At 39.5% G+C, this 21,999-nt stretch overlaps 3 protein-coding genes across 7 annotated transcripts; 2 read left to right on the forward strand and 1 right to left on the reverse strand.

Annotated features, from left to right (window-relative positions):
- The first annotated feature begins 59 nt into the window (after window positions 1-59).
- LOC112488027 (uncharacterized) lies at window positions 60-5,654 on the forward strand. 3 transcript variants are annotated; one of them, XM_025062089.1, is made up of 7 exons: window positions 2,663-3,066; window positions 3,640-3,672; window positions 3,840-3,881; window positions 4,848-4,883; window positions 5,219-5,257; window positions 5,369-5,401; window positions 5,508-5,654. In XM_025062089.1, the coding sequence occupies exons 1-7, from the start codon at window positions 3,006-3,008 to the stop codon at window positions 5,600-5,602; spliced, it is 339 nt and encodes a 112-aa protein (XP_024917857.1). In that variant the 5' UTR covers window positions 2,663-3,005; the 3' UTR covers window positions 5,603-5,654. The 3 variants fall into 3 exon arrangements, 1 of the variants encoding a protein (XP_024917857.1); XR_003051685.1 differs by lacking the exons at window positions 2,663-3,066; window positions 3,640-3,672; window positions 5,508-5,654 and adding an exon at window positions 60-2,337 and having other exon boundaries at window positions 5,369-5,383; XR_003051684.1 differs by lacking the exons at window positions 2,663-3,066; window positions 5,369-5,401; window positions 5,508-5,654 and adding an exon at window positions 60-2,337 and having other exon boundaries at window positions 5,219-5,249.
- Window positions 5,655-5,785: 131 nt separating this feature from the next.
- slc19a1 (solute carrier family 19 member 1) lies at window positions 5,786-13,237 on the forward strand. The gene is made up of 6 exons (XM_008324698.3): window positions 5,786-6,298; window positions 7,222-7,828; window positions 8,302-9,088; window positions 9,615-9,807; window positions 9,950-10,091; window positions 11,353-13,237. Exons 2-6 carry the CDS (start codon window positions 7,493-7,495, stop codon window positions 11,533-11,535), a joined length of 1,641 nt encoding a protein of 546 aa, XP_008322920.1. The 5' UTR covers window positions 5,786-6,298; window positions 7,222-7,492; the 3' UTR covers window positions 11,536-13,237.
- A 246-nt stretch (window positions 13,238-13,483) lies between these two features.
- LOC103389325 (carcinoembryonic antigen-related cell adhesion molecule 7-like) lies at window positions 13,484-20,896 on the reverse strand. Of its 3 annotated transcripts, none has more exons than XM_008324697.3 (11): window positions 20,640-20,896; window positions 19,414-19,569; window positions 19,206-19,331; window positions 18,951-19,111; window positions 18,417-18,513; window positions 18,217-18,312; window positions 17,985-18,005; window positions 15,851-15,871; window positions 15,673-15,691; window positions 15,452-15,530; window positions 13,484-15,277 (listed from the first exon to the last, which is right to left on the reverse strand). In XM_008324697.3, exons 1-10 carry the CDS (start codon window positions 20,701-20,703, stop codon window positions 15,473-15,475), a joined length of 819 nt encoding a protein of 272 aa, XP_008322919.1. In that variant the 5' UTR covers window positions 20,704-20,896; the 3' UTR covers window positions 13,484-15,277; window positions 15,452-15,472. The 3 variants fall into 3 exon arrangements, with proteins under 3 accessions (XP_008322919.1, XP_024917858.1, XP_024917859.1); XM_025062090.1 differs by lacking the exon at window positions 20,640-20,896 and adding an exon at window positions 19,683-19,898 and having other exon boundaries at window positions 19,414-19,647; XM_025062091.1 differs by lacking the exons at window positions 13,484-15,277; window positions 20,640-20,896 and adding an exon at window positions 19,683-19,906 and having other exon boundaries at window positions 19,414-19,647.
- Window positions 20,897-21,999: the final 1,103 nt, after the last annotated feature.

Below are 21,999 nucleotides of genomic sequence, written 5' to 3' on the forward strand. Positions count from 1 at the left end.
CTGATCTTACAATAAAGTGCAGAGAAAAGTCAGAAGAGGAGGCGGGCAGTATCCCGCCTCACCTCAAGGGGGCATACATGAACTGACATGTGCTTTCTAGCTGCATTGTTGACTTCAACAGAGGCAATATAAAGTCGACGCCAAGCTAAAGCTACTAGGTCAAACAAACAACAGCGTTTTTATGCTCTGTGTGTTCCGACTCACTATGGAGGATTGTATTTCAAGACTAAAAAGTTTCTCAAAACTGGACTCCCAGTCTAAACAGAAGATGATAAGTGACGGAAGACCAACGCCGCAGCTAAAAGGTTTGCTTCAAACTACGGGACAGAAGAGTCGTTCTTTTCAAATGGAGTGGTACAAACGGAAAGACTGGCTGTGTGGCTGTCCTGTAAGAAGCCGCCTTTACTGCTTTCCTTGCCTTTTGTTCTCATCGAGTGATAGCGTCTGGACTAACTCGGGATATTGTGACATGAAAAACTTGCAAAGAAGCCTCAGCCAACATGAAAGATCAGCCACGCACATTCAAAGCCAGATTTCCTTAAAAACTTTTGGAAATTCAAGGATCGATTTGGCGGTGGATGAACAACGGAGACTAAACGTTAGCGTCCACAATGCTAAGGTGAAGGAAAACCGAGAGATTTTAAAAGATCTTATTACTGCAACCTGTTTCTTAGCCAAACAGGAGCTAGCATTTGGTGGTAACGACGAGAGGGCAAACTCCTCTAATCGGGGCAACTATGTAGAACTGTTACATGCATTTGCCGAGAAAGATGAGAGGCTAGCTAGACATTTAAAAACATCCGCTGTGTTTTCAGGCTTGTTAAACAGGATACAGAACGATTTAATTGAAGCAGTTGCTGAAGTGATCAGAAAGGATATTAAAAAGGAGGTTAGTGCCGCCTCATTTGTTGCAGTAGAAGTAGACGAGACTACTGATATCACAAACAAAGCCCAGATTTCTGTTGTTTTGCGCTATGTGACTTTAAAAAGTGATGCATGTGAAGTGAAGGAGGCGTTTTTGGGCTTCGGTGACGTAAGCGACGATAGACGAGCCCCCGCCATAGCTGCTTATGTCTTGGGTGTTTTGGAAGAATACAAGTGTGTTGAAAAGTTAGTGGCTCAAACTTATGGTGGGGCTGCCGTGATGGGATCGGAGCTCAACGGAGTGCAGGCCAAAATTAAAGAGAAAGTCCCCGAGGCCATGTTCACTCACAGCTATGCGCACAAACTAAACCTGGTCCTCATGGATTCAGCGAAGTGTATGCCTGAAATTAGAACTTTTTTCCAAACAGTTGAGGGACTCGGTACTTTTTTCAGCAAGTCCACGAAACGTACCCACTTACTGGATGATGTTGTGAAGCGACGTTTACCAAGAGCAGCGCCGCCACGATGGAGCTCAAACTCCCGGATGCTGCAGATAATAAGCATGCATCTTTCGGATTTGTGTGCTGTATTCCGCATTATAAATGAAAAACCTGGCAGCTGGGACAATGAAACTCTAATGATGGCTGCAGGATATGATCGGTGGCTGTCGAAAACATCAACGTGCTTCTACCTTATGGCATATGAGGGCGTTTTTATGGAAACTGATGCCCTTTTTAAAGTACTGCAAGACAAAGTCATGGACCACGGATATTGTTGTGCACGAATCCGCGACACACTTTCAGTTATTGAACACATGAGACAGGAGTTTGACATTTTTTACGAGAAGTATGAGCAGAAATGCAACGCGCTTGGCCTGACCGATGGTGGCAGCAAACAGTCAGCCAGAGAGGAGAAGAAAAGAATGTATTATAACATCCTGGACAATGTCGGTGTTCAATTGAAAGCTCGGATTGACCACTTTAGTGAGCTAGCTTTCCTTGACTTGGTCGACTTTGCCAAAATTCATGAAATGTCACATCATATGGACGACACCAAACTGCAGAGTCTGTCAAAGTATGCAAGATTCTTTGACTTTGTAAGACTAAAGGCTGATCTTGTCGGACTGTACAGCTCACCATCACTCAGGAATGTATGCCAATCACCTGGACAGCTTCTCAGCTTTTTGGCCCAGAAGGATCTAATCCAGACTGTTCCAGAGGCGACAAAGTTACTCCAGCTGGCTCTCACTCATCCAGCTACAACATCAGTGGAGAGGTCATTCTCTGCATCAAAACGACTGGAAACATACAGTAGGAAGAGAGCTGATCATGGACGTCTTTCTTCTTTGGCCATAATCGCCATTGAGGCGGAGAGACTCTCAAAACTAAGAGCAAATAAGGAAGACTTTTACAACCAAGTCATAGAGCTTTTCGTGGAGAAGGATCAGCGCATGGACTTCATCTATAAGTAAAGGTAACACTAAAAATGGTTTAGTTTGAAAAATAACTGAATTTTTACTGAAGGTCAAAATTAAATTTGTGCTGCACCCATCTCTATACTTTAATTTGTTTACAGTAAATTTGAGTTTCTTGGACACCAGAAGGGGGCGCTGTCCATTTCTGTAAAAGAAACGTTCTTTGTAGGATAAATATGTTCCTGTGTATATATTTGTGTTGGTGTCAGTGTCATTGAAAGAGGAATGCTGATGGATATGAAGCATTCCCAGGTGATGCTGTTGGATGAACAGTGAAATAAGATGCTCTTTTCGGTTCTTACAATTGTAAATCTGACTCCAGAGAAGTCAGCACCTCACCAGCCATGAACCTCACCGCACGTCACTGATGTAATGACATGTATCTGTAACAAAGAGGCTCTTTACCTCATTAATATTCACAGTCTGACATGACTCAGACATAGAACTTGTTGCTTCATAACGTCTCGGGGTTTAAACTAATCTGTTTTTCAGGCTTCATTATAAACACCTGAATTGCACAATATAGTCTGGTGCAACCCCTCATCCTAACACACACACACACAGAGACAGTTTGCCCTATAAAAACGCCACTGTGAGCTCAGAAGATATCAGTAGTTTATTGTTAACTTGGTATAGTTAGCTTGTTTTCTTAAGATCACAGTGTAGAATGGACACTTACCTGCGACTGACTGTCCTGCTGGTTGTTACTGCCACAGTAACAGTCGAAGGTAAGATGACTGTTGCATGTGGTTGTGGTTGAAAGATGTGGCATCTTTCGGTTGTTTCTTGTAGTATGTTTAGCTTATTGTTGCATTTCTGTGTTTTAAAACACCACATTTCCTACTTGTTAAGTCTCAGTAACTGATACATACTTTTATTTTTGACACAACAGAATACCCGGAGTTTCACATGTACATGTATTGCATTTTACAAAAACATTTGACTAAATAAATAGAAAAATGTATTCAAGTTAAAAGTTTAATTGATTTGGTCACAAACAAACTGCTTCAATTCATCATGTCCATATAACAGTGGTTCCAAGGTTTTTCTACTTATTTCTTAAAACTCCAATTTCCTAATTTGAGAATTAGTTTTAAAAGGGAGTGTTATCGTTGAAGTAATTGTGTAAAAATATAAATAAGCACAGTTTTCTTTGTAATTATGCCATAATTTATCTGGGCACTTATGTGGTAATAAATCTACATATTAACCTTACTTATAACTGCAGGCATCATATTGTAACATACCAGATTAAACAACTACTACTGTAAAAATGAGAGATTTTCATTTGCCTTATGCAGGATCAAGGCTACTGGGTGATACCACTACCAGTGGTGAGTAATCAATAATCAACCCTCATGTTGCTCTCAACACCAGCTCTACGGGGGAAATGAGTGTTGTGTGTTTGACTATTTGTCACTTTATTTACCAAGTGAATCCAGTAAACATCCTCTTCATGTCTTAGAGTTGTTGATATATCCTTGTTGTTTTGTGTTTACAGATACGCAGAAACCAGCTTTCAACTTTTTTGGACTATGGAAGGGTAAGTACGCACCAGAATCAAATATATGTTTTTAAATTAGTTTTATTAGTAACAACAAAAGAATGATGTAGTTTGTGTAAACCAGCAAATAAGGAGAGGTTTTTCCTGGGCTTGAATGATTTTAAGTTTCTAATAAGTCACTTAGTCAAGGAAATGTTTAAGATATTTAAAACAGGGTAAAAAGAGGAACATATTCAACATATCATTGGCCCCTGGCAAGTGCTGAGGTGAGACACAAGGATACGTGCATCCTTGAATCAAAAAGTGAGGTATAAAACCAAATGTTGATTATAACAATACACTAGTAAGTGGATATTGATTACCACTGTTGACTACCTCAGAGCTAATGTGCAAATTGAGTTAAAAAAAAAAATCAAACCCAGTCATGTGCAAACCAAGGTGGCCCGTTCAGCTTTTTAATTTAGCCGCCAATTTTTACCAAATTATATACTTTATTTATGTTCTCATTATAATTCTGCCTTTTCCCTGCAATATATAGACGTAGACTATCTTTATTGTCATTGCACAGAAACACAAAAAAACAGTGAGACTGGCAACGAAATGTTGTTGCTTGGCAACCGAAGTACACAGTACAAAGTACACAGCTTGTAGACCATTACTTGAGGTATGGCTATATACATTTGTATGTGTATATAGGTAGTGCAAAACAATTGTGCGAAATATAAACTACTGGTAAATATACATATAAACAGTTTGGAAGTGTGTTGAGATAAACTATAAGGTAAATATAAACATGCATTTATCTTAGTTAACACGAACGCTCCATCTATCTGCTCCTGACCCCCACCCCCCCTTGTTCAGTTTTAGGACAATTGTGGCCCTCTAGGCACAGAGGGCCACAATTGTTTGCCCACGCCTGATCTAACCTGACTAATAAATGGATTATTACATTGAAGTTGTTAACTACTACGTCATTGCATCAAACTTATATACCCTTTGTCACAGGGACGTCCTCAGACTCTAAACCATCCAGCACAAAAGGTGAGTCCATCTTATATTTGAATGAAACCGGCACTTCACCACATTTAATATAGATAATATACATTATATAAAGTATACGTATAATATAAAACGGTGGTATTGTATTCAGCATGTGATGTGGTTGATTACAGGAATGTTATTATACTACCTTATACTACCTTATACTACTACAGTAAATGTTTGAGTTTTATTGTCAATAATAGAACAACGCTATGTAAAAACACATGTGTGTTTCCAATACCATCTTTCAAAACATAAATATTCCGGGTGATGAACTCCTACAGCTAGATGAAACTGCTTCAATTAAAAATATTTTATTGAAACCTTTTTTTCAGATGACTTCGGCTTTAACCTAGAGGATGCTCTACATCCAGGTATTTCTTCATCACTCACCACTCAAGTTTCTGACATTAATCTGTGATCTAACCCTAAAATGCCATTCATCTTGGCCAATACTGATTTCTTAAATCTTTTTCCTCCACCAGCGGTAAAGCCCACTGGAAAACCGAATGAAAGAGGTAAACTAACAATCTTCTGTCTCACTTTTCGTATTGAAATGGACTTTTACATTTGAATCTGACAATTAATCTACTGTCTGTGTATCTATGCTTCAATCGTCCACAGAGTGTCAAGGAGACGTGATCCAAAAACTCAACAAGGTCGTTGAGAACCAAAAGGACATCCTGTCTCTGCTGAGACAAACTCAGAGAGCACAGTGAACATTTGGAGTCCTGCTCAGAGACAAATCAAATAAAAACTCTTTAGCCCTCAGTGTCCTCCATTTTCTTTTACTACCTGAACAATCTTTTTTTTTTTTAGGCATACAAATCCTGATGAATTTTCAGAAAATATTTGTTTTACTGTCTGTAAAAATAAGTTTTACCTGTTGAAGACTCCCTCCTTAGAACCAAAGTTGATCTCTATAACTGCAGGTTAACTCCGTTAATTTAATTGGTGTCCCACAGTAAAATAATCATAACTATGAGTATTGGCCACACAAACAGTGAAGTTAAGGAAAGAAAGAAACTTGTATCAAAACTCTAATTTTCAAAATATACAGCTTACATTTTCTTAATAAGATATAATCAGCTCTGTTTTAGTCTATTGTCCAACAATAACAATAATAAAATAACAACTATTTGATGTTTTGCTACAACATAGTATTGTAAACGATATCACTTGTTCTTATCAAGGCTACTGTGCGCACGCACACAGACGCTCACTGGTAAAAGACAGAAATAACTTCATATCCCAGAAACCATTGCAGTCACTACGCGGTCTAAGGTGTCTGCCTTACACAAGACACATAACGTGAAGTTCTCCTGTCAGTAATGGTCTTATTCAGCGCGAGTTGTCTTCACGACACTTTAAAAACTTTTCCTTTGTTTGTGCCTCACATTTAAATAACAGCGCACGTGAGTATACCTTTGTAACAATCCTTAATCGTTAGCCTCTTTGCTAACTGCTTGGAAGGGTTCATAAAACCCATTGTTTATTTTGCAGCGTGTTGGAGTTCGACTCTCAATATTCAGTTAAAACTGGCGGTATTTACTGTTACATTCGAACAAGAACATTAAGCTGGTTTGGTATGTTTTTACACGTCTCTGCTGTTGCCACGTGACCAGCTTTGTTTTGTAAGTGGCTCAGCAATAGGTGAACAATAAACAACATATCAACACAACTCGTGACCGTCTCATCCCACAGTTACAGCACTGTACAGGGAGTAATCAGAGACAATGGTTTTGGTTAGTTTTGTACTACGACAGTCGTGATATTGTAGGATGAGTTACGTCACTTACATGCTGTTTGTGTGAAGTACTAAAACTAGGCACTTTCACAACAGCTGTGATCAACTTTAGATAGATATAGGTAGATAGCACTTTATATGTTTGCTTATATGTAGCACGGAGGTGTTGTCACAGCTGGTGTGTTCATGGTCTAGCCACGATATTTGAAGATGAACTGTAGAGAAAATGATCACCAGAGCAAGTGGTGTTCATTCAGTCATATTTATTAACGTTTATCCTTGAACTATGGCATACATAAATATAATGTTGTAATACTTGAGTAATAAAAAGCTATCTTCTCCCACATGGCAAAATAAATGGCGTTACTGGGAATCAGTGAGATATTCCGAGTAATTGTTGGTCTAGAATGCACCCTCAGTAATGCTTTCCCATGAAGACGCTGCAGCTGTGTACTCTAGACTATGAGGGGGGGAAACTGCTACAGTTCCACTGTGCCCATTTCTCTGGACTATGGATTCCTTTGATTTGTTTTGGATTTGACAGGTGTGTTATTAAAGTAACTAACCAAGGTCACTGTTTTATTCCTCCAGAGCTATCAGTGACAGGAGACTCAGCAGCGGAGAAGTCCACGTCCAGACAATGTCACTGGGGAACGAGTCAAAGGTCAACACTTTCTGTTACATGTATTCAACTACATCAAAGTAGCACTTTAATCGCTCATCTAGTGCCAGTCGAATGCTTTACTACGTGGGGCCTCTCTGTGAAGAAGTGGAACGTCTAAGGAGGAGCTAGAAGGATTCATTTTTGGTTTTCAGTTCTAAGGCATTATTTTGTCACAACACTGCTTTTCATAGAACGAAAATGTCACAATTTGCTGATTTGACACCTGAAAAAAAATCACAGTTTGACCCCCCAGCTGCTGACATGTTGGCAGAAAGGGACAAGTCAAGAGCTGCGGACAGATCGTTTGTGATTGAAGACACTGATGTTAAAGCTCTTATGCCAGAGGATGTGGAAAAAATGTTTGACGGTCCATCTTTATCTGAAAGCCCAGTGGAAGAAACCGTGGAACACAGAAATTGGAACTGGGCAGTGATATTTTTGTGTTTTTATGGCTTCATGGCTTCAGTCAAACCAGGGGAGCCCTTTATCACTCCTTATCTTCTAAGCCCTGAGAAGAACTTCACCAGACAACAGGTTTGTAGAAGTTGTTTCATTCATTCTTTTGTCTTTGTAGAGGAAAGTAAAACATTTGCAGTTGTGTTTAATGGTGATCATGAATCTGCAGTCATGAGTACAGACTAAAATCCTCTCACCTTTTTCCCTTTATGCATTGGGCTAGTTCTTACAATAAACAAATGCGTATCGTGTTGAGAATTGGATCATCCAGAGAGTTTCAGTACTTAAATAAAACAGAATTGTCTGAGTTTTAGTATTTGTTTGAAATAAAACAGGCTTGATTGTTAACTCTCTCTGGATCCCATATTAACTCTGAATACTTGATTCAGGTACAATAGCCATTGGCTGTTAACGTTGTTTGTGTTGCAGTATTCATAGTTAATTGAGTTGATCTTAAACAGATACGTCATCAGCGTAGTCAGCTGTTGACAGTACTTCATTCTATACTCTGTACTCTTGAGGAGTTCCCATATTAATTTTGACATTTTCAGGTGACCAATGAGATCACTCCTGTGCTGACCTACTCCTACATGGCTGTGCTGGTGCCAGCCTTTCTGCTGACTGATCTTCTGCGCTACAAGCCAGTGTTGGTCATCCAGGGCCTCAGTCATGTTGTCATCTGCATTATTCTACTCTTTGGTACCACCTTACTTCAAATGCAGTTCATGGAGTTCTTCTACGGCATCACCATGGCCTGCAGGGTGGCCTACTCTTCCTATATATTTTCCCTGGTCAAACCAGAATTCTACCAGCGAGTGGCTGGGTACTCGCGCTCCTCAACACTCTTGGGGGTGTTTATCGGCTCAGTGCTGGGCCAGGTCTGCATTTCTGTAGGTAACATTAGCTTTTACACCCTCAACGCTATATCTTTGGGATTTGTAAGTTTTGGTCTGCTGCTAACTCTGTGCATGCCTTGGCCAAAACGCTCCTTGTTTTTTAACCAAATGTCTAACATGGAGAATAAAGAACTTCAAAATCCAGAGGAAACGATACCAGAAATGGTCAAAGAAAAGCCCAAGGAGGGCGAACTGCCCCCTGTGGTGACCATTTGCTCAACTTCATGCAGAGAGGATTCCATTTTTGGGCACATGCTCATAGAGTTGAGAAACTTTGTCAAAAGGCCCAATCTCAGGCTCTGGTCTCTGTGGTGGATATTCAACTCCACCGGCTATTACCTGGTGTTGTTCTACGTCCACATCCTGTGGAACAAAGTGTACACTGCCACGGAGAACAAGAATGTGTACAACGGGGGAGTGGAGGCAGCCTCTACTTTACTCAGTAAGTATGGATAGAATTGAACTCTGAGTGAGTGAAAATGTTGGATGTGCTGTGTTGAAGTCAGAGAGATATCACAATTAGCTGCGATACTAGGAGCTACGGTTGATTGGTCGTAATTATGTCGGAACTATAGTTAACGCACAGTTACAGAGTTACACAACACCTGCACTCATGTTCCCTTTGTTGTTATTTTGTTTTCGGTACGTCCAAGGTGTCCCCTGTAACTGCTTCATATAAGATGATTGAGAACTCCCAAAGACTTTAATGAATGAGCCTTTATTGATCTTTTTAAGATCTTATAAGGTGTGTCGGATGTGTTCATAGTGTTGTGAAATCATAATAACCGCAATATCGATCACCATCAATTCTCTGACAATAATCGTACCATGAAAATCTATCATTGTGACACCCTTATTCAGCAGACATATTTGTTAAGGGTCTATCAGTATTAACCCCAGGTTTCACAGTCAGACAGACACGTGAAAAATTTCCATATACTCATATACTGCGCATTTCTTTTTTCCAGGTACTCTTACCTCCTTTGTTGCGGGATATTTTAAAATCCGTTGGAACATTTGGTCGGAGCTCGTCATTGGTGTCATCACGGCCATGCAGGCAGGTCTGCTGCTGATAATGGGAACAACCCAAAACATCTGGGTTTGCTACATTTCTTACATCCTCTTCAGAGGTTTTTATCAGTTCCTGGTTCCCATTGCCACGTAAGTGCTGCAACATCAATCGTCTCCTATCTGATCCAGCTCTGCCTTGTCCTTTGTGTTTCTGACTACTATTATATGTTGTTATGTATCCTTGATGATGAGACCCGACCTCGTCAGACTGTATTCTTTTACATCTCTGTAGGTTCCAGATTGCCTCGTCACTCTCCAGAGAGATGTGTGCGCTGGTGTTTGGCATCAACACTTTCTTGGGGACTATACTGAAAACAATCATTAGTCTCATTTTTATTGACAAGAAGGGCCTGGCATTGGATATACATCATCAGGTAAAAAAGTTACTTTTATTATTTAAGTCGACTTTGTTGCCATTCTAGTGATATTTATTTAAATCTCCCTGATAATTTCCCAAAGGGATTCATAAAGTTTTATCAAATCTATACTATAATAGTACAAATTAAACCTAAATAATCTTTGTCAATCCTCACAGAAAGTGTTTTTATGTTAAGGTTAAGGTTGAACTTTGTTGATCCTGCGCTGGGGAAATACAGTAATTGTGTTGCAGCAGCATAGGGAGCGGAGGCAAAGACTGTACAACAGACAGATGTAGGCGTTCCTTCTTGCACTGGGGATGCAGCAACGTTTCCTTCATTTCTATCTTTTGATGCCAACATAACAAAACATTTATAGGGTCAAAGACAAGTAACCAAAAAGTTATAAAAATGACAATAATCCTATTGGAATTAAACAAAAACCTTAATCTTTTATATTACAATGACACACAAATTAGTAATGAGTGAAACAGACTGTGCTGTGCTGCAGGCACATGTCCAACCTTTACTCACTAATGGAGCTAATGCTAAATGTTCACTCACTGAGGACTAAACAAACAAACAAAACAGTCGGCATCAGGCAAATCCAAACAGTTCGATTTAACACCAGGTGAACGCTGCGTAACTTGTCACCTAGTACTGAAACCCAAACCTGTGTCGTACTCAGACACAATTAATTGCAAATGACACGCTAATGATTAACGTCCTATCTATCTAATGTAACTTGGCAAACAAAGTCAGGTGGTTGTACCACACGTGATGAAACATATTGGGTGAATGCCCTCTTTTCACTGCCTTTTTTATGGCCACGACGACACCCTGCAGCCAAAATAGTCCCACACAGCTGATTTAATGCACTTGTTCCAGGGAATAATTCCTCTTCAGCCATTTTGCCCCACGTGGTCACCCCTCTCTTCTGCAACTTGCAAGAACCAAAAACAAAACAACACACACGGAAGTGTCCTTTTGTTTTTCTTCCTTTCTATCACACCTTCCAGCATTTCTGGCTCTTTTAAGAAAACGTTACGATAAATCAGCCCTAGTTGTAATATCGAGTAATGGTGACCTCCCTGCTCTGGACTGTACAAAAACAAAGTGTTACTAGAAGAGTGTGGCATTGATTTCAGTCTCTATCCACAGGTCGTTCTCTGGTGACCTTGAGGTCTCCAGTTTTCCAAGCAGACATTTAGTAAAGAGCAGACCAAAAACATGTTGATCGTCTTTTGACCAATATCATTTGTTTTCTTCTCTTTCACAGTTCCTGATGTACTTTGTTTACTTCATCATTCTCACTGTTGTCTACTTAACCGGTGCTGCTGTGGTCATAGTCCGTCACTATAGAAACCACTCAGCAACAGGAGGTGAAGCCACACACACAGAGCTAAGTCCCGTCGCTGAAAATCCAGAGACTGAACCTTTGTCCAACATAAAACAGGACTAGCATAACAAATTTCCTTTAGTGAGTCTGGACTGTTTTCAGTTCCGCCAGGGTTTTGCAGCAAGCTTTTGTGAAAATTTAAATCAGCGGAAATAAAATAAAGAGGTTAAATTGTAAAAAAAACCCCAAAAAAAAAACATAGCAATGCACAAAATTGACTTTAGTATCTGTTGTTATAAACAATTCTCCAAATCAGAAGTATTCAATAATATATTGGCCTGAAGCAGAAAAATAAATTCTGCTTCATTTTGTGAGCTTCCTATTGGTTTAAATGAATAAACACATGAACTGATATAAAAGTTTAAAAAAATGTAAGAATTGAATATTGTTTAGCTAGTCCACCACTTCATTTACATCACATACATCTCCCCTTCTAAAAGTACTTTTAATATTACATGCAGCATGACTAATAAGTTAGGTTAAAAAAAAACCTTACTTTTTAACCTTACTTGTAAAAACTTGTTTCTTCTGCACTTTTTGTGATGTGACATTTATTTGCCTTGACTGTTACACCTGGTTTTCTAATAATCTGTGTTTAGCAGATGAGGGAAACTCATCGACTGCAAATATCTGCACTTTTGGAAGGGAGGGGTCGAATCCCTTCCCTAGGCATATAACCGTCTCAGGCTCACATTAACAGATTCCCTGCAGCACGACTGACAGTCACTGGCGAGGGCTGACTATTTCGTGGTTCTGTAGTGTAGTGTTTGGCACGCTTGCCTTGCCAGCGGAGAGTCCTGTGTTCGATTCCCAGAGATCTCCCTAATGACTCCTCTCCCTCTTGTAAGTCGCTTTGGATAAAAGTGTCTGTTAAATGCACGAATGTAACTGAAATCTTGAGGATAGTTCATGAAGAACAAGACACTCACTGTCGGGGTGTTGTTGGGTTTGTGCTCCATCACACTGCTGTAACCGCGGATAAACGACAGTCACTGACGTAGTCGTTGGAGTCAACCAGGCTTCAGCACGCTTGCCTTCGGGGTAATGTGAGTGCAGGCCAGCAGGGCACAGAAGGGGGGAGGGTCTGGGCTTCAGCTCAGTATGGACCACTGGCCCTAGTGTGAGTGCACCTGGTCCAGTCCAGTATTAGTTGATAGTCTTCCATCGTAGAAGGGCAACAGTTTCAGTCTCAAAGTTAGCTGCTGAAAAACAGAGAGAAACAATAAATGAGACCGTTGGTTTGTTGGTTTGTTTGTTGCTGTATTTTCTTTAAGAGAGAAAAAAAGACTTGAAGTTGAATAGTTCTGTTAATTTAATGTTGTTGGAGCTAAATCATATCATTATCAGCACTCTTCCTGTGAACTCTTACTGTAACTAGACAGATTTAAATGATCACATCAGAATATCTTGTAAATTCATAATGCAGAATCTGTTCAAATGTATTTTGTATAAATCTTCCTGCTGTGACAGTGTGAATGAAATCTAAAGACGTATATTTATAGGAGCAGCAAAAAATGTAGGTATTATATATATTGAAAATGATGCTGGAAGTCAATGTGTGAGCTCTAATCTGATGGGGGAAAAAGGTGTGTTAACACATGTTTTATAAAACTCACCCAATCTAATTCAATGACTTTCTTTTTGATTTTAAATTAAATGAATTTTCTTTGTGTCATTTAAAAAAAGAAACTGCTGTAAAGGTATGTTACTGTGAATCTTATGAGACTGACTGTTTTATATTAAAAACAAATAGATAGATAAGAAATTTGCATTTTAATTTGTTTGGAAGCCGCACTTTACCCTCTCACCGATTGCTTCAGCTACAGCGTAAAATGTGGGTGTTGCTGTGGTGGAGTCAACAGTCCAGTGTTTCCTCGTCTCTCCACAGGAAAACTTGAAGTGAAAATATATAAAATTATACCAAAGCGTGCTCTGACGTTCTGTGGAGGCGTGCCTCACCACTGCGTTAAAGTATTTGAGTGACCACTGACAACAAACGGGTGCTAGCTGGTTTGTTTGTAACAGTCAGTTTAATGAAACACCGTGGCAAACTAAGTAGAACAACACTTATATTCTCTAAATCAGTGGTTCTCAAACTGTGGTACGTGTACCACCAGTGGTACGTGAGTGCTCTCTAGTGGTACGTGGGGAAAATTCATATTTTCACATTTACATTTTCAATTGAATCAATCTACACATACCATGCACAATTAATACAACATTTAAACCTAAACATCTGTCTAAACCTCTCTCCTATGGTGGAAGCTAACAGTGAAGGCCTCTGCTGCTGTATTCTAATGTTGGTCATCATCGTGGGACTCAGAGAGATCAGGGTTTTCTCAATATTTGATCCCCAAACAAAACAAATGTTAGTATTTGGTAGAGAAACAGGCACAGTGATGAGACGAGGCTTGTAGTTGGTCACCAAGATTTCACACAGGTTCAGCTTGAAGCTTCAGCTCCCTCCACAGGTTTTCTATTGAGTTCAGATCTGGAGACTGACTGGGCCACTTCATGACCTTAATCTGTGTTATTCCAGAGGAAAGGAGGTTTTCAACCAAGATGTTACAGTACATATCCCCCTCAGTGCAGTGAAGTCACCCCTGTGGCTACTAGCCAATCTGTGGGAGCCAGAATTCTGGGGGAGTTGTAGAACCACCCAGTAGAACACACACAACATTTTAGAACTTTTCTAGTGTCTGTGGTTTTTCATGCATTTTTGACTGATATTATATCGTCATAATCAATAAACAACCAAACAAATTCAACAAGGGGTCAAGTAAGAATTTCTCCCATTATATTAGTTACACACACACACACATATGTATATACATATATATATATATACATATATGTATATATACTAGACTTGTTAAAAAAACAACTTAAAAAATGATATAAGCCATACAGTTTTGATGTCAAAACCACTTGGGATTCTGGATGGGGTGTTCTATTTTGCCTTATAACTTCACTAAAATCAACCATATATCATTATGAGTGGTGTATGGTTCGACCTGGTCCCGCTGAAATTCCCTAAAATCTACACATTTTTGCTTCAAAGACAGCTATAATGGTGTAGATTGCTGATGTATAATGTATTGGGTATCACCTTAAAGGGAATTTCATCAGCTCTCATGTGGTACCACTCATAATGCTATGGGGTTAATTCTAATTAAGTTATAAGGCAAAATAGAACCCCCCCCCATCCAACATCAAAGCTGTATGGCTCATGAGGCAGGCACTTCCCACGGTCAGAAACCAAAATAATTGTTTTATCTGGTCATTCCACAGCTTGGAGAATGGGAATCACAGCAGTTGGCTTTAAAATTTAAAAAAGTTGTTTTTTGAACAGATCTAATATGTGTATATATTGTATATACATATATGTATATATATACACATACATGCACACATATATATATATATATAAATATATAGATGACACAGGAGCACAGACACATTTACTGGGAGCATGGTCACATTTACATTCATGCAATTAGCAGATCAAAGTGATGTACAGGAACATTAACCATCAAGCTACGTAGAGTGACGCTTTAAAGGCGGCCACTGGTTAGGACAGAAGGGGACCTGAGGGTGGAGTGCAGAAGTGGAGACAAGTGCAAGGACAAGGAGGTTCTCTCTGAAGAGCTGGGTCTTCAGGAGCTTCTGTTCTGGTGGTGCTTGGTAGATCATTCTAGCTGGGTAGAACGATCCATGAGAAGAACCTGGATTGTCTTGTTTGAGGTGTTGGGACTGCAGGACGACGTTCCTCAGATGGGTGGAGTGGTTGTGGGGTAACATAAGCCTGGGTCAGAGTCAGGAACAGAGCCATTCAGTACTAGCATTAGTGATTTGAGTTTGGTGTGGTCAGCTGTGGTTAGCCAGTGTAGCTCAGTGAACAGAGGGGAAGACATGTGGCCTTTTAGGCTAATTGAAGACATTATGATCTGCAACTGTATTGTGAGGCCAAAGCACTAACCCTTTGTTCTTCAGCCGTGTGTCAATCATCACACTTATTAATCTTATTCAGTGTTGTTTCTTCTGTCTCTGTGTTGTTTCTGCAAAAATAAGTAGAATAAAAACAAACAAACATTGTTGTCCCTTAGAATAACATACATGTTCAGTAAATAACAGAGTATGTGTTTGCCTTGATAATTCATCAGTTCACTAGAAAATAAATAAAAACCCAGTGTGACTCACGTCTGCCTCCTCCAGAAGTCTGCAACAAGAGGGAAAACAGGAAGAGGCCATCAGAATACAAAGGCTTTTTGAAATGAAATGGTTAATATATGAACTAATATATGCTGATTTGATTTTAACAGTCTCCAAATGTAATGTTACAACATGAAGTTCTATCCATCATTGTTCTAAAACTGACCTGCCTCCCATGGCATGGAATCTGCAGAGAGAGAAGACAGAAGGTTCTCAGTAATAGCAGACAAATCTCAGTTCAATATTTACCATATATTTTGCTTTTACACACTATAACTGTCAGGTTCAATTCTAACATATATATGACGACAAAGTAGCACAAGAGACGTCTTGATCTTTTTCTCGCAAGGGAAGAGTGCAGTTACTCTTCTGGTAGCTTCCTCATAAACCCTTCCTCTGCTCTCTTAATGAGTTTATAAAAGTATCAGATTACATATCATGTTGTCTTGTGAGAGTATATGGGCAGATGTGGGTGTGACTGTGTCTGGTCATTTCTCCATCAGTCTTGAGCACACTAGATTATAATGTGAGAAGCAAACAGTTTCACTTCATTGGTCTGAAAACGTATTTATTTATTTAAATTTATTAAGAGCAAATACGTTGTCCTAGTTGTTTATAAGACAGCAAGAGCTATTACATATTTATCCACTCGGTGTCAGAGGGCCATAAAAATGGAAAATAGAGACTCGGTTGTCTAAGAACATCTTCATGTTTGTCTTCCTTCAATTCCTGCCATTATCAGTGTTGTGTTCATCTGAAACTAGATCGTTCTACTTCGTTCCATTACTTTGGGATGGGTTTTTCTTTGATGGTGTGCCTTGGGATTTTTCTAATGTAAAATACAGTTGCTACAGCTGCTGATGTTCCTACGGGATTAACGTCATGATCACCTTATGATCATTTGCTGGATATGTTAAACAATGACACAGAAAACCTCAGGAGCGTCTAAGACTTTCCCACGACCTCTCCACTCGTACATGTTTGACTGTTTTCACTTTGTACGTATTACTGTAAAGTATTTCTTACTGCCTGGTAGTTAAGTTAATTTTAATGGTCATATTTTATATTTAACTTTTTTTTATCGAATAATGTTTTGGGGTTTTTTTGTATTTAAAGGAATTACAATCAAGATGTAATTCAAATGTGTCCTCCTGTGATAAAGTAAGGCTCAGAGAGTCTGCTCTGAGCCTTACTGTCCCCACTGTGACAGTCAGAAATCTGTGAGATCTTGAAGTTTACAATAAAAGACAATAAAAGGTATTAATATAGACGGTTTTTACTCTTAGCTCACTGCACTAATGCTAGCATCCAAAAAAAGGACCCCTTATATAAGACCCCTTACCTTACTAAAACCATCAGTCTGTACGAGCTGATTGTACAGCAAACATTTAAAACCACTGTAGTTAAACCATACAAACCTACCGCAATACAATTCTGGAAAATCTGTTTCAAACCACTTTATTCTTTGCGCACAAGTTTGTAAAAAAAACAAAAAAACTAGCTACTTTAAATATGTTAACTTACATCATGTTAACTTCCACTGTGATGCAGATGATACTCAACTATATTTATCTGTGCATCTGGACACACAGCAGGTTCTCAACCTCCAGGAAAGTCTTAAAGACATAAGGAATGGAAAAAGCTACAACGTTCTACTTCTAAACTCAGATCAAACCAAAGTTATTGATCTCAGCCCCAGACATCACATCAGATAACACGACCATCGGCTCCGGTCTCACAGTTAAGAACCCTAGCACAAGGCTTGACCAGGCTCAACCTCAACCTCAGGCCCACAGTAGGCAAATTCACTTACTTACTGTTGACAAAATTAGAAATACTTATACAACAGATGATTCTGAATTTCGCTGTCAGGTTACCAGGACTAAATCACCAGCACTCTAGCTTTCCTCCACTAGCTGCCTGTAAAATAACAGATTTTCTAGGACAGTTTAGGAACTCTAACCTTTTCCAACCCCTCACTGCTCTAACCCACAGTGAAACGGGACAACCGCTCAAAGGGACCAAACTATCCCGTGGAGACCCTGAGAACATGTTTACACTGGCTGCATGCAGGAGAGAGCCAGCTGCATTTATTAAAACAGCACACAGATGCTGCACGTGGGCTGTTTCACTTCTCCACGGTGGCCATATTGGTTTAGGATCAGAGCTGTCATGTTAGAAGCTTTAAGCACAAATATGGAAAAGTATGTGACACTTGGAAAATACAGTAGTTATAATATTATTACTAATATTTGGAAAACGTGTGTTGGTAGGTTGTTGGGTATATGGTCAGTTCTTACCTTTCTGAAAAAACCACATGCCTAAAGAGAGATAAAAAAGTTTACATTAATATCATTCCAATTGATTTACAAGCTCAAAACCTTTCAGTTGTAAAAAAACAAAAATAAAATAAATAAAAGAACCTTTGTTAAAATAAGACTATTTGTGAATTATAATGGCACTTAATATTTTTAAAATTACAATAGTCACATCACATTACAAAATGTCCAAATCAATAACAGGAATTCATACCAGCCCTCCATCTGTGTACAAAAACGAGGATCAGTACAGGACACAGCATACAGATGAATACTGTCAGCCCGGTATTTATACTGACAGGCTTTCCTCCTGAAAGACAAAACACAACAAAAACACAAATGTGTTCAGTACACTCTAATGCCACGTGAACAATCCCAGGATTGAACGAACACAGATTCACGCCAATCACTTACCAGTCATTGTCAAAGGGTTGCCTATGGCTCTGCTGCTCTCCCAGCTGACTGGGTTCTCCAGCTCACAGCTGAACTCCTTTACCATTGAACTGTTATCCTGAAAGGTGGACAGTTGGAGTTAATTGTTGAGGTTAGTTTCACGAACAAACTGACAAGTGAAGGTTAACTTAGCAATGTTATTAAAAGAGATCAGAGGATGAGTCAGAGGGTGGCTGCAGTGTCAGTTTTTTTAATGAGGCTGGGTGGAGAACACCATCTGAGAAGGTTGTCAAATGCAGCACGTCACACTTTGAGGTACCTACGGCATAAAGGGAAAAGTATGTAAGTTTCCCAGAGAACCCACCTCATGATACCTCCACCACTTGTAAGTTGCTTTGGATAGAAGCATCTGCCATGTGCATAAATGTAAACGTAAGTAGGTGAGCTGATGAGGTGTTCTTCAATTCGACTATAAAGGCCATCTTAAACTAGGAAGGTCAGAAGACCCTTAAGAGTATGACCCTTCAAACATGATAAAAACGTCAACTTACAGACCTTTCCGATGTAACAGAGCTTGCTTGAAACTGTCTTTTCGTTGTCAAACTTCCATACGTAGGTGAGTTGGTCAAGTCCAGTCGTGTTGCCTTCACATGTCAAAATGCAGCTGCTCTTTTCTTCATCACAGGATACAGTAACAGAGGGCACAGGAACAGCAGCTGGTGATATTGGTGTACACAGGTTAATGCTAATGTTAAGTAGATTGTTGTATTCATAAATGTTGAACTACTTGATAACAGTTACCAGACTTACACAAGACTGAAAGGGGAATGGAAACGAGTACCACACTGTTGATTTCTGGTGTGTACAATGCGCTGTCACTGTAAATCAGTCCTTTGATCGTCATTGCTCCACTGGAAGTGTTCAAGCTGCCACGCTCTTTGAAGCAACACAGACACCGTTAAGATTCTCACCAGAAAAGCTCAACCATCAGAGGGCGCAGGGAAGCCTAGCCTCATACCTTTGAAATGACGAAAATAGGTGATATCCGATTCATCTGATTCTTCCCATTGGACAGCGATGTTAGGACCGACCTTCCACATTATGCTGGTAATAGGTGCAGTCACAGAAGTCATGTCTGGACTAAGGACGACTTCATCACCTACTTTCTTGTAGACTGTAGAAACAAAAGTAGTGCATCGTTTTTCTGGGCTAACATTTTTTCCTTTAGCATACAGATGTTGGTTTTGGGTTATTTTTCCTTTAGCATACAGATGTTGGTTGGTCTGGAAGTCATGTGTTCTTCAAGAGTTTTTTCCAGTTCTAAAGATTATTTTGCCACAACGACCTATAATTAATGCCACTCTGGCATTATTTTTTGTTTACTCTTACCTATGTCCGGCACCACCCTCACATTCTTCTCTGCCATTCATGACTCTCTCACCTGGCACACCTCATTTTGACCTTCAGACTTTTTAATTTTTTTTTTGAAATAGCATTGAGAACCTGATATATGTATAAGTATACATATAAGAAATATGTATTTTTTTTATCTGCACAAACCACTCTATGATGCCACCTAGTGACTGAAAGCTTGTTTATCGTTCACACTTCTGTCCAACGTGCCATATTCCATTAGAAGCCTCTCACGCCCAATCACCCCCTCCCCCTGCGGCCCTCTGGGCTGACGCCCCACTATTAGAGAAGTAACAGAAGTTATTTAGCTGTGCTGCTAAAATCAACGCGACGTAGACTGTATATTTAATAATCGACAAATGTGCTATTTGGACATGCTGCTGTTTCATCTTAACATCTAAACATGTTGATTATGTTTGCAACACATTCAACTTCCGGTCAGACGACAGGCTAGCTTCAGAACTGATTAGTACGGGTTAATATTTGATTTAGTTACAAATAAAAATAGTAAACGCATTGATATATCTATTGTTATTTGTCTTATGATACACAATATATAGAAAAAGTTTGAATCATTTGGAAATGTTGACGTATCTACATTACTCGTGAATTTCAATAACGCTTCACTTAGTTTGTGTATATTTTAGAAACTTAATTGAATCACCGAACCACGGTCTACACACACCAAGGCTGTGTATAAACTGGGTGGGGCCACGGTCGTGCAAAACAAAATGCGACAAAACGTTGAAAAGACAACATAAAATGACCTAATAATCACCTCATTCATATGAAAACGTGAGCTAGCAAACAGCAGGACATCAGAAAACTTACCAGACTGTGAGTAGACGACGTGTAGAAAACAGAGCATCAAAGTTAGCGTCTCACTCTGAAGCATGTTTGTCTTCACGTCGTCATGGACCGGGGCAAATTAGGGTGAAATTATTTAGGTAAAGCTCCGAAATAGTGAAGGAGCATCCAAGCTTTTATTTAAATAAAAATAAAATACATTTAGATTTCAACCCTAGGAGCGAAAACAGAGTAAGACTGAAAGTGAAAGCTCTTCGGAGCACAGCGCTAACCCCGCCTTCGATGCCTCACGTAATCATTTCTATTTATATCCATATTCTGACGTTCTGTTCAAAAAAATTAAAATTGTATTGTTGTGGAAATGTCTTTATATATCTGTGGAAAGTCAACGAAGCAAGGCTGGAAAAAGATAGTGTTTAAGGAAGTAACACACATTGACTGCAGCAGGCAGATCAGAGGTCAGCTTCCCTGACCACCAGGTCTCAGCCCATCTTATACTGTAACCCGGGGTCCCCAACACCCGGTTCGGGGACCGGTGCCGGTCTGTAGGTCATTTGGTACTGAGCTGCAGTGGTACTTCAGTTTTAGTAATTTACTTCACTCATGACACTTTAGTATTTAAGCGAACTGTAAAAAATTGTGGCTTGTTATACCCCTTATATACAGTATATATACATATATATGTGTGTGTATATATATATATATATATATAATTTACATTGAAGTAGTTTTACTGGTGGGCGTTGAGACCCTGCTGCCATTGTCCACCGCTGACAATATCTCATTGTCCTCCTGCCATCAATGCATTATTGTAGACTAGAGGCGTTTAGTTCAGCCGAGTGGAGGATGTTGTGGGAGACAGAAACTGACCATCTAGATGTGGCTGCTTCCACGGAATATACTGGAACGTTTTAGTGCAAGACGGTGTCTAGCTAAGCTTTTTGACCACTTGTTATGGCCACTGCTGTGTGGAATCAGCTCAAAGCAGTTGAAAGGTGGTGGTTATCATAGTTCACCGTCTGTGATGCTCTAAAGTCTGCTAGATCAGGCTCTGTGTCAGTGTTCTGTCACGTTCTGTCCAAATTGTTGTTCACTGATGTTCATCTGTCAGTCAAGTGAGCAAGTCAATGGGAGAAAGAGAGAGAGAGATGCCGTGACATCAGCTCTGTTAGGAGTTAGTCCTTCTTCCATTTTGTTCATAAAAATGTCAAAGCTGTACAGTACCTTGCTCTGGTCTACCCCTTTAATGCAATAAGGGCCATTACAGTGGGCTATTGGTGATAAAAGTATTGTTTCGAAATGCTTTATTACAGCTAAATTATCATGTTAGAAAAAAAATTAGTATTTCAGGTGTTAAACTAGATATTATTATACTGTAACATGC

This window comes from Cynoglossus semilaevis, chromosome 14 (genome assembly GCF_000523025.1).
Source record: "Cynoglossus semilaevis isolate Cse_v1.0 chromosome 14, Cse_v1.0, whole genome shotgun sequence".
In the NCBI taxonomy this organism is placed as follows: Eukaryota; Metazoa; Chordata; class Actinopteri; order Pleuronectiformes; family Cynoglossidae; genus Cynoglossus; species Cynoglossus semilaevis.